The sequence below is a fragment of the Cephus cinctus genome, unplaced genomic scaffold (genome assembly GCF_000341935.2).
Source record: "Cephus cinctus unplaced genomic scaffold, Ccin1 Ccin1_scaffold0727, whole genome shotgun sequence".
Classification (NCBI taxonomy): Eukaryota; Metazoa; Arthropoda; class Insecta; order Hymenoptera; family Cephidae; genus Cephus; species Cephus cinctus.
In genome coordinates this window covers 133,441-145,724 of record NW_014333343.1, presented here as the reverse complement: position 1 = coordinate 145,724, position 12,284 = coordinate 133,441, and the positions used below count along the sequence as shown (strand labels likewise).

The 12,284-nt window shown below is 38.0% G+C and overlaps 2 protein-coding genes across 7 annotated transcripts in view; both read left to right on the top strand.

The window, feature by feature from the left end:
• The window catches only part of LOC107270327 (reticulon-1-A), a 29,648-nt gene extending 25,190 nt beyond the window's left edge, over nucleotides 1-4,458 (top strand). For all 6 annotated transcript variants that reach the window (XM_015745250.2, XM_015745249.2, XM_015745252.2 and 3 more), the window contains 4 exons: nucleotides 1,313-1,520; nucleotides 1,613-1,821; nucleotides 1,921-2,026; nucleotides 3,018-4,458. In XM_015745250.2, the coding sequence (XP_015600736.1) occupies nucleotides 1,313-1,520; nucleotides 1,613-1,821; nucleotides 1,921-2,026; nucleotides 3,018-3,072 (578 nt within the window). In that variant the 3' untranslated portion in view covers nucleotides 3,073-4,458. The remainder of the gene's footprint in view (nucleotides 1-1,312; nucleotides 1,521-1,612; nucleotides 1,822-1,920; nucleotides 2,027-3,017) is intronic.
• A 154-nt stretch (nucleotides 4,459-4,612) lies between these two features.
• LOC107270326 (glycogen phosphorylase) lies at nucleotides 4,613-11,802 on the top strand. Its single transcript, XM_015745248.2, has 11 exons — nucleotides 4,613-5,142; nucleotides 8,033-8,134; nucleotides 8,200-8,514; nucleotides 8,595-8,706; nucleotides 8,778-9,097; nucleotides 9,163-9,473; nucleotides 9,585-9,699; nucleotides 9,761-9,943; nucleotides 10,030-10,377; nucleotides 10,451-10,780; nucleotides 10,867-11,802. The coding sequence occupies exons 1-11, from the start codon at nucleotides 4,900-4,902 to the stop codon at nucleotides 11,020-11,022; spliced, it is 2,535 nt and encodes an 844-aa protein (XP_015600734.1). The 5' UTR covers nucleotides 4,613-4,899; the 3' UTR covers nucleotides 11,023-11,802.
• Nucleotides 11,803-12,284: the final 482 nt, after the last annotated feature.

Sequence of the window (12,284 nt, the reverse complement as noted above, 5' to 3'; positions counted from 1 at the left end):
CAAAAAATCTTCCATTTGGATCATCCAATGGAAAACTGTACGGCGTCACTTGGCCGTTATCAGAAATGTGATAAACATGTGTAAGCAAGTTCGATCGGACTATGGTTGGATCATTGTTCCTCTGATAAGGTCTAACGAAGGTCGAATCGTCAATCCACCAAGTTCCTACAGTATCCGGGAGTTTAGTGATGAAATCTTGAAAATTCATCCCCACTGTTGTTACCACAATCAATGAGAACGAATAGGTCGGCGAATATAAATTTTCGACACGTCCTCGAAATTGAAACGGTTTCTCAGCGAAACCCACCTCGTCACCGGAAGTTCCGAACGATCGTATTACAAGAGTAGTTCGTCATAATTCCGCTCACGAATATTCGTCGCCTGGGGATTGAACTGACAGAGTGACGTCACCTGTGGAATTACGTGGCCTTTAGCTTCATTCCCTTCATTGGCGTCGTCCTAACAGGTTCCTAGCGGTTTTTCATGATTTCATCAAGCATTATCATCGTGGGACTAAACGAACCTCGTAAAAGATTTTGCGGATCTGTTTTGCTGTTTACTTCGCACTCGCAATCTTTGACTATGCGATTATTCGTAACGAGCACGAGCGACGTACAGTGCAGGGATCATTCAAGTTTATGAATTGTACGACGCCACTTTGTCCTCCTTTTGATCATCATGTCGCACTTTTAAACTCGATGATTAATAGCGCTTTCTCGATAACGCAGGGAGAATTCTCGACGAAGTTTCTTTTCAGATCGAATTCACTCAGCGTTTATTTATAGACTTTTATTTTCAACGTTCCATCGCGAACGTTATTCTGGACTTTCGAGACTCCAATACGTTTCCGTTGCCGAGTGCACGAGACATTTGAAAGAAAAGGAAGAGATTCCTTTACTATTTCGAGAAGCAACCCACACACTTTGCTATTCTTCCGCGAGAACCTGTGAGAATTGACGTTTTACATGAGCATCGAGAGTTTGCTTAAAGATATGGCGTGTGTGGATCGTTGCTATTATTAGTCCTTATATTCCAGGTCGTACCTGCTGACCTTATTGTTTGAAAAAAAATAAACATGAATACTCGTTGTTTATAGAATGAGGCATTAAAAAATGATGGGAGAGAATGATCAGTTAACATTATCGAGGTTCCTTTGTGCAACTGGATAAATTGGTTATGGACAATGAATATATAATAGTAGCGATGTACAAGAGCTTTATTGAACGAGGACGAGTGTTGCACAGTTTTGAATACGAAGTGGTTACGGGCGTGTGACGTCAGAATTAATTTGAAACTTTGTCCCTGTTCACAGTGGCGGCTCTGATCTATTGGCGCGACCCCAAGAAGTCGGGAATCGTCTTTGGTGCAATTCTTGGTGTACTACTCTCGCTGGCCTACTTCAGTCTGATCAGCGTGCTTGCTTACCTATCGCTACTCACTCTCACTGGCACCGTAGCCTTCCGTATCTACAAAAACGTCCTTCAAGCCGTTCAGAAGACGTCCGATGGACATCCATTCAAGTGAGTTCATTCGTACACCTCGCTAAGAGCTTTCGGTTCGCTTGGAACGAGGGTTGCGGAGTCACGGATAAAGTTGTCTTTGCGTTTTTCAGGGATATTCTCGATGTGGATCTTACTTTGCCGGCTGAGAAGGTGCACGAATTTGCTGACGTAGCTGTGGCGCACGCGAATGCCGCCGTTACTGAACTTCGCAGGCTCTTCCTGGTCGAGGACATCGTGGACTCACTTAAGTTTGGTATTCTTCTCTGGTGCCTGACTTATCTAGGTTCATGGTTCAATGGCATGACCCTCATTATTATTGGTGAGTACACAAGTGATCTTCTGGGACACTGGCAATGAGTCGTCCCTGCTCTTTGGAGAGTCTTGGAAACCTGAGAGTATCTTGTTTCTCTTGTTACAGGTGTGGTCGCACTGTTCACATTGCCGAAAGTCTACGAGACGAACAAGACGCAGATCGACCAGAATTTAGCCTTGGTGCGCGGAAAGGTCAACGAGATCACCGCCAAGTTAGTATTTAATGTTTTTTTTTTTCCGTCAAGTTCGTTCTTGTGCTTTCTTTTTCTTCAGTTCAATTGCCATGAAGCAATTTAAAAGATTCTGCCTCTTCTTTCTGGAAGGGTGCCGAAGAAATTTCTGCATCAAGCAATCATCTCGAAATTACAAACTTACACAACGCCATTCCCATCCCAAGTCCAATTTTTGATTCGAAGATATGGGCGAGCTCGGTGATCTTTGGGTCGATCCACCAAGACTGCACAAGATATGTCCGAACCTTCTTTTCAATATCTATTTGAATTCCTTCATATTCCTTCCGTTCATTTCGTAGATTTAGAATTGAGCACCAATTATTTAGAAAATATCTAATGATTTGAATATTTATTTTGTGAAATTTAATAGTACTACTTATCCCCGATCATTGGATCTTGTTATACGCTTTCATTCATAAAAAGAAAATTTTTCAGACTCGTCACGAAAACTTCGTTTTCTTTTTATCTCATGAAAACTGGTCTTTTTATAATTAAACCGTAACTTCGAGTCAATCTCTTACAACGGTATTTTTAGCTTGCTTTTAGATCGAGCTAACAATCCAGAATAAATCGCTGTCTGACAACGAGCCAAATCCACTTGTTTTATCGGAAATACCAATCTTGGAGGCTTATCGATGATAACTCTTTGTATCGTATATTTATCGAATTTCTTAATTTATAAAAAATATCATCATATCTGAATCATTGTCATTTAGAGAATTTCGATTAGAATAATAAAGCTTTCAGCAAGTAATCATTAGTTTGATAATTGCGACTAACAGTTGCTTCGTGACAGTAGAGAACTTTGCAATTAGTCCCAGAGAAAGTGAAAGTGATCACCGGAGCATTGAGTATCATATAGAGGTTGATGGTATCACAAGATGATTACTGTGTTGATAATACAAATAATTTTTTAAGACACAAAGAAATGGACATTTTCACAACTAAGTTTCGTAATGTATAATTTCAGAGTGAAGGCGGCCATTCCTCTTGGCAAGAAGGCCGAACCCACGAAGGAGGATTAAGAAGATGAACGTCGTGATAATTAATGAGAGCGCGCGAACAGTCGAGAACAGTTTTCGGGGTTTATATGAGAATTGGGCGAGAAGGGGTAAGAAGTGAAGGAAACAAAGGGAATCGGAAATGAACAATGTTCAAAATAGCCGAGAAGTCACAGTGCGAAATAATTCTTGACGTTACAAGGGTACACGGAGCAATGGAGGAAGAAGGTATAAAACGAAAAGGGGAAGGAGGCAAAAATAGTAGATCGAACACGCGCGCGCGCATCAATATTCTAATAATGAATATCTTTAATAAGAAGTAAGATAACATTAGCGATTAATTAACTTTTCGTTATTACGATAAAGATGGTGGAATATTATAGTGAGCTGTAACAGTGCAATGAGGACAAGACGAAGGTCCTCATTTAAGTCGTAACTTAAGAGAAGGAAGAAAAAAAGAAAAGAAATCACTCTGCGACTATTGCGATCATGTTCTTTCGACTCTTTTTCAATTCGATCCTTTCTCCATTCTTTCACTCTTTCATCTTCTATCGCTCAAATTTCGCTTTCTTCGTGTACTCCGACCAAGGTACGAACGTCAGTGTTAGGATTGCGATGACGTTCGCTTCTAATGATGATTATATTCGATAAGATAAGCTTTCTCCGTTTGATGGATTTTTTTAATATGGAGACATTGCGATTTTCGTTAATTCGGGATCTCGTGGTAATGAAAAAAAGGTAACACAGAAGCTGCATTGTGGGAGGGATGAATCAGTCGTGCATGCTATGGCAAAAGAGAGTTCACGTGAGGAGAGAGAAGTAGAAGGAAAGAGAGAATTGGAGAAATGGAGTAAAGACATGTGATAATGGAGTAAAGAAACAATGGAGTGGAACACCCTGAGCGTTACGTGCTTGACAAAATTGTTTCTTTTTTTTAATCGTTAGAACTTAAGATAATTATTGTCTATTGTGCTGCGTCCCCCGAAATTCAGTTGTTAATGCGATTGGACAAAGATGAGAGAAAATAAAGCGAATATACAAAACGTATCTGTCTCTTGAATGACGTTGAGGATTGCGAAATATTATTACCATTACAATTATATTATTACAATTACACAAGCTAATATATTATAATACAGCGAACGATGAATTACACGGTCGCAGTGGGCTCAGCGATCGACGAAGAAAAAAAAAACAAATGAAAGGAAAACCTATTTAAGTGGTAAACGATGAAGATGCAACTTTATATTATATTATATTACTTATCTATAACTATGGAACCACGTGTTTTTATTGAGACTATCGCAAGTGTTAAGAATGTGAATTGTAATACGCGTACCGCTTCTTGACGTTTTCATTATTGCATCTGCATCCGCACGATTAATTTATAAATAAATGATATTAATAAGACTCACGACGATTACATTCATTCGGCATGGCACCAATCATCCAGTCATTCCCATATTCCATGAAATCTCTCCGGCAACTAAACTCTATTTGATATCTTCGGTCTCTTTATAAAATACTTGCAAATCCAATTATATTTTACGTTAAATAAATCAACAATTAAGATATCCGTATCCTGGTATCAATTGATCAAAGTAATGTTACTACCACATGACGAGATGGGTATCCCTTTTGAATCTCCCGCTATTAAGATGGCGCTCTACGTTGCTCAGACTCTCCGCTAGGGAGCGCATGCGTGACCTTGTGACAAGGTGACCGCCTCTATGTCACATAAGAAACATCATTCGCGCTTAGCAGGTCGTTCGAGCATCGTCGTGCCGTTCCCAGTTCGCGAAGTCTAGTAAACGTTCGACAGAAGGTTCACCCGGCGACCCGGTTTCAAAGATGTCCATGTCGGACGTGGATCACGAGAAGAGAAAGCAGATTTCGGTGCGGGGTATCGTTGACGTTGAGAATGTCAGCAACTTCAAGAAGACCTTTAACAGGCATCTCCATTACACCCTGGTTAAGGATCGTAATGTTGCGACTACCCGAGATTATTATTTTGCATTAGCCCACAGCGTCAAGGACAACCTTGTCTCGCGATGGATTAGAACTCAGCAACATTACTACGAAAAGGATCCCAAGGTACGAAGATCCTGATATTTTCGCTAACATTCTTTGTCATTATTTTTGAAAGATACAGTTTTTCATCGCGCCGCCTTTCGTGTCCTTTACAGGATCCCATGACCTTGCCTCGAATACTATAAACATTGTAATATCTATTAATTACCCAAGTTTTAAGTATACTAATTTATTTTAATTCATTACAAATGTCAGTTTTATAACTCCAAATGCTGTTGGACAGATCGATCATTTTGATTTAAATTTCTCTTCTGCATGCGATATGGTTTTATAAACGATTGAGGTATGATTCTTATTTATCATTGTCGAAGAAAATCTGCTAGAAATAAAAAAATAAAGCTATTGTCGAATCCATAAATATTGTTCTAGTTTCTTCTCGGTTTACGTGTAAATCATTTCTTGAGGTAAAGGTCGAATCTCAACGAAAGGTCAAGCCCAGGATTCAAATTTGAACGGTTTTTCAAAACGAATTCGCTGGGAGCTAGATCGTTCGTGCTTATCAATATTCCGTGAGCGTATCAATTTACTTTTCTTTATCATCTTAAATGTTTAAACTTTATCAGTAACTTACAGTCCGAATATGAAGACTGTTCTATTTTGAGGTCACATTTGCTCGTTCTAGCCACCGTTGCCCTCTATAATTGAGCTTGACGAACTTACATCATTTATGATTTGGAACTAGCAGTACAGTGCCTTTGGCGTCCAAATATTTTCGACTCTCTCTTCTACTGCTAGCGTACTTGCTGCATTTTAAATTGATCACAGACTTCGTTTGGCTATCTTGTCTTGGCCAGGTTACTCCTCTCCCAGACTATCCTTATATTCCATTTGTCATCGTTCACAATACTAATTTGGAACTTTGTTCGCTAGGTGGATTCAGCCTTATTTATACTTTCAATTAGTCTTTTATACTAACTTAATTTTTAATTTTCATCTATCCACTTAGCTGACAATCATCTTGACAGGAGATTGTCTTTACGACTGTATTATTTTTAATTTATATATTTTATACTATATTACAAATTTCTATATCGCTGTGATGAATTCGTAGGACTGAACAAGATTTACTTTTTAAAACATTCGAAGCATATCTTTTAAGTGAGAATATGTCTATTACTTGACGTTTTCAAACTGTCATCTTGTACTTGCCAACTTCCACATATAAATAGAAACGCTCTCATGCTGTCAAGCGAAGGCGGCCTCTGCAAATTAAAGTCCTCGCACACTGCATACTTCATTGGCCGATAGTTCGATCAATATCGATCTGCGATAGTTTTGTTAATTTTCTCATCCGATAAAAAGTCCTGCAGTGTCCAAGAGCTCTTAATGGTTCATTAAAAATGAAATTTTCTTGCAAAGTTGTACGGGATAAGAATAACCATTTTCGCAACGCTGTTATCATCTTTCCATACGTATATTATATACGTTTCCATCATAAATGTGGGAGCTTGTCTTATATAATATTGTATAACACCATGTTATCAGAAGAAACCTAAAGGCAAAGTAGAGACATAATTTTAGTTACTCGATTAATAATATATATATAAATATATATAACCCAAATGTTACATTTACGTACATATATATATATAAATTCCTAAGAATATTTAAAAGTACAATTTTTCATATGAAAATCAGAAAACGATTTACGTGTCACACGGGAAGCATGAGTGCCATTGATTATTACTGTTAGAAAAGGATTTTGGCTCTAATTAATTGTTTATGTAGCAAGCATATATCAAGCTCAGGATTATTTTCACTAAACTCAATGCAGCTCACTATTTGATCAGTATTATTTTAGGACGGCCCGCTTAATTTTTGTGCTCCTCGCTTCACGTGGCCTCATTGCTAATCGTCCCTCCGTTATCTGAAGATTATTGTAATAAGTTTTGTTGCTCTTGATATCACCACGTGTCTGCACGATGATTCTACACGAGACAACTGAGGGATCATTCAATGATATCCTCACGATTATCCATGGCAGCGAGGATAGACTGGTAAAGGCAGAACCAGTATATTTTAGATTTGAAAAAAAGATATATAAATATGCTACATAATCCCCTCAAAAACTTCTGTGCTAATTTCAGAATTATTTTTATACCCATTGTTTCCAATAACTCTTATTGTCAGACGCAAAGTCCAATAGGGCAAATAATTCATTACTAGCATCTCCTCCATGCCCTCGTATATGATTATTTGGCTAGTGACTTTTTTTCCTGTGCATTATGCAAGCGGTTTCTTTTTATTAACTATTTTGTCTAGAAATGTTGTTTTGAAAGTATCGTAATTATAACTAAAAATTTGTTGTCAAAATGATTTTTAATCTTCACCAGCTTTTCCGCGAATATTGCAAGGCGATGGCGAAAGTGTTTCTGGGTAAACTTTGATTTATTTTGCGCGCCCTGTACGACGTACAGACAGACAAAAAGATAAAATCTGGCACGTGGGGATATTTTATTTGGTTAATAAAAACATGAAGAGAGCTCCGATTTATTTTTATCTTCGGCATAGGAATTACTTCGAGAAATATACGTGTTGGTGTCAACCGCTTGCCTAACGAATTTATTTTTCGTTTTAATACTTGGAGTGTGTCGGTAAAGAAGATTTTAGGTGCGTTTCCGTGCTGTTCTCTTGGTTATAAGAAATTCTGTATGGGTTTTGAGTCAATAGGAACATTGAAAAGTTCTGATTATACATAACACCCAAGTAATAGAGATTGTAGGCAATCGAGATGATATGAAAATTGTATAGTAATCACTACTACTCACTCATCCTGGACCAGTTTCGTGGTCTTGTCGCAGCATCAGGTCGAAGACCTCTATAATGAAACAAAATACTCATCCGGTTTTATTCGCATAATTGCCACTTTAAAAAATTGTATTTCTTTTTACAGAGGATATACTATCTGTCGTTAGAGTACTACATGGGCAGATCTTTGCAGAACACTATGATTAATCTTGGGATTCAAGGAGCTTGCGACGAAGCTATGTATCAGGTAATACATATAGAATAATAAAATAAAAATTATTGCATTGCGACGTCACTGGTCTTCTCTCGTAGATGGGTCTGAATATTGAGGAGCTTGAAGAACTCGAAGATGATGCTGGTCTCGGTAATGGAGGATTGGGAAGATTAGCTGCATGTTTCCTAGACAGTATGGCTACTATAGGACTGGCAGCTTATGGCTATGGTATAAGATACGACTATGGTATCTTTGCTCAGAAAATTAAGAATGGCGAACAAGTCGAGGAGCCTGATGATTGGCTTCGTTATGGAAATCCGTGGGAAAAGGCACGTCCGGAATTTATGCTTCCGGTGAACTTTTATGGTCACGTCATTGATACTCCCGAGGGCAAGAAGTGGGTGAACACGCAGGTTTGCAAGAAGATGAATAAAGCTTATATTTGCCATTTTGACAATTACCAATCAATTACGTATTTTCTTTTAATCGTCAGGTCGTATTCGCTATGCCCTATGATAATCCTATTCCTGGATACAATAACAATATTGTTAACACGCTGAGACTGTGGTCCGCCAAGTCACCGATTGAGTTCAATCTCAAGATCTGTAAGTGTCAATACTTTTGTAATACTGTTTTATGTTTAGTTATATATAATAATTACCTTGTATATTTTCAGTTAACGACGGCGACTATATACAAGCTGTTATTGATCGTACCCTGGCCGAGAATATTTCCAGAGTTCTCTACCCCAATGACAACTTCTTTGAGGGTAAAGAACTTCGTCTGAAGCAGGAGTACTTCATGGTGGCAGCTACTTTGCAAGATATCATCCGGCGTTATAAATCTAGTAAATTTGGCTCACGAGATCATCATAGGACAGACTTTGATTCCTTCCCTGACAAGGTCGCTATTCAATTGAACGACACGCACCCGTCACTGGCGATTCCCGAACTCATGAGGATCTTTCTTGACGTCGAGGGTCTTCCGTGGGAGAAGGTACAATATATCATTAATATCTGTTCATAAAGTATTAATTAATAGTGCTCTCGATATTTTTTCAGGCTTGGGATATCACTACACGTACTTGTGCGTATACAAATCACACCGTACTTCCAGAAGCTTTGGAACGCTGGCCAACCAGTATGCTCGAGAGCATCCTGCCTAGACATTTGCAGATCATCTATCATATAAATTTCCTTCATCTTCAGGAAGTCTCCGCTAAATATCCTGGTGACTTGGACCGTTTACGTCGTATGTCACTGGTTGAAGAAGACGGTGAGAAGAGAATCAACATGGCTCATCTGTCAATTGTAGGAAGTCATGCGATCAACGGTGTCGCTTGGATTCACTCTGAAATTCTTAAGAAGAGCGTGTAAGTTAAAAAATATCTGATTATAATGTTTTGATGAATTTTCTAAAATTTAATTTTCAATCTGATACGTTATTTATCTAAAGATATTAAAAGTAAATGTCCTTGTTACAGCTTCCGTGATTTCTATGAAATGACGCCAGATAAGTTCCAGAATAAGACAAATGGTATCACTCCAAGAAGATGGCTGTTGCTCTGCAATCCTAATCTGTCTGACATAATTGAAGAGGTACCTTTAATACTTGTTAAGTTTATATGAATTAATAACACTGGCAATATTATTATTATAGAAAATTGGTAGCGATTGGACGGTGCATTTGGAGCAGCTTCAGCAGCTGAAACAATGGGCCAAAGATCCTTCCTTCCAGCGAGATATCATTAAAGTCAAACAAGAGAATAAACTCCGTTTAGCTCAACTCTTGCAGAAAGATTATGGTATTAAGATCAATAGTGCGTCCATCTTTGACATTCAGGTAAAGTAAAAGTTAATAGTCAAAGAATTCAAAGTGTATGTACTGCTACTTAGGATGTCTGAGAATTCATCGGTTTATTAATACAGGTTAAACGTATTCACGAGTACAAACGTCAGTTGTTGAACTGTCTACACATTATCACACTGTACAATCGTATCAAGAGGGATCCATCTGCTCCGTTTGTGCCAAGGACGATAATGATCGGTGGCAAAGCTGCACCAGGTTATCACTTGGCCAAGAAGATCATTAAGTTGATCTGCAGTGTTGGTAATGTGGTAAACAATGACCCAATAGTCGGAGATAAACTGAAGGTTATCTTCTTGGAGAATTATAGAGTCACGTTGGCTGAAAAAATAATTCCTGCAGCCGACTTGAGCGAGCAGATCTCGACTGCAGGTACTGAGGCTTCAGGAACTGGAAACATGAAATTCATGGTACGTCTTATAACTGAACTAGTATTGCTTCATTAAGACACTAGTTATATTTATTACTGTGATGTTTATACAGCTGAACGGTGCTCTGACCATCGGAACACTGGATGGTGCGAATGTAGAGATGGCTGAAGAAATGGGACGCGAAAATATCTTTATCTTTGGCATGACTGAAGAAGACGTTCAAGCATTACAGAAGAAAGGATATAACGCGTACGATTATTATAACAAATTACCAGAGGCGAAGCAGTGTATTGATCAAATCCAAGGAGGATTCTTCAGTCCGAGCAATCCTGATGAATTCAAGGATATTGCTGATGTTCTCCTTAAATGGGATAGGTTCTATCTCCTTGCTGATTATGAGAGTTACATTAAGACTCAAGATGAAGTCAGTAAAGTTTACCAGGTGGGCTTAATTTTTATTTAACCAACAAGGAGCGAATTTCATTGTGTTCCGAATTATCTGATTGCTTCTTATTTCCGTGTTTTTAGGATGAAACCAAATGGGTAGAGATGGCGATTCACAATATCGCGTCCTCAGGCAAATTCTCATCGGACAGGACGATCGCCGATTACGCCCGTGATATCTGGGGAGTAGAACCAACTTGGCAACGACTTCCGGCGCCTCATGAGCCTCGTGATATTTAAACAATAGATATTACATGAAATATACTCGTCAGATATCATTAAAAATGTCTATTGCGTCCATAACATGCGGCAGCTCAGGCGGACGGATTTTCATGTGGGGTAAAATGCGATTCCATTTCTTTTCCTCGTCATGACAATCCCTCGAGGAAAACTGGATTTTAATCTCAACGAATAACGCAAGAGAACTTTGCGACTGGCGAATTGGGATTACATACTGGATCAAAATCACATGGATATTGTATATTTCATACGATGAAAAAAGCAACAATATTAAGCGACTAAGAGATCTCAGCGAAATTTTGCTGTACTTTACTGCCTCCTACAATATAATAAAAGGTTTAATCTGTCAAACCGCGATGACAGTACTAAGATAGCATGATACATACAAATAAAATTCGCGAATTCGTACATGATAACGGAAAGAACTCTATTCACAACGATAATCGCGAATATCTTGTTTCTAGTTATTGTAGATTACAAAATTGTTCTACATATTCGCACAGCCGTTTGGCGAGAATAAAATTTCAAATATTTTGTTGTCTTTCGTGAATCTTTAAATCGCATACGAATATTAACGTTATTAGAGAGAGATTATAAACTATCTCATGTTATCACGGAGATATGTATTACTAGTAGATCACAGGCGTAAACGTGTTCCGTATGTGCTGTTCAAAAAGTTTTTATTAGTTATAATACCAGTGAATTGCCGTTATCGCTATGGAAAGGGCTTCCGATCAAAATAATTTCATTTTAATAAATTATGGTTTGGCGCGCAACGTATTTTTTTTAAAGCATTCTTTTTTAATATTTACCTACATGGCCGAGGCATTAACGGTGCTAAGAATATATCCATCTTAATATGTATAATGAAATGGATAATCGCAGTGTTAAAGTACTTGATCTGTTTAAAAATCAATCGATCGTTTTTTCTGTAACTACGATGCCATGTAATTTCGTTTGTATTCTCAATGGAAACTGTTCGTATAATTCACACGAATGTGTTATCTAATTGATATACCATTATTGACAGAAACAACGATATCGTCTGTATTTCATTATGCAATTCTGCACAATTGATGTATCGTGAATGTGAATGAAATAAAATAGTATCAATAAATACATTGTTGTCCAAAAGATAAGCCTTATCAATTCCCAAAGAGTTGATAAATAACTGCGTAATCAATACTATGATGATTGAAGTTATAAAAGAATTTCAAATCATGTCAGCGTAAACGTGGATTCATTTGACGGCTTTCTACGTG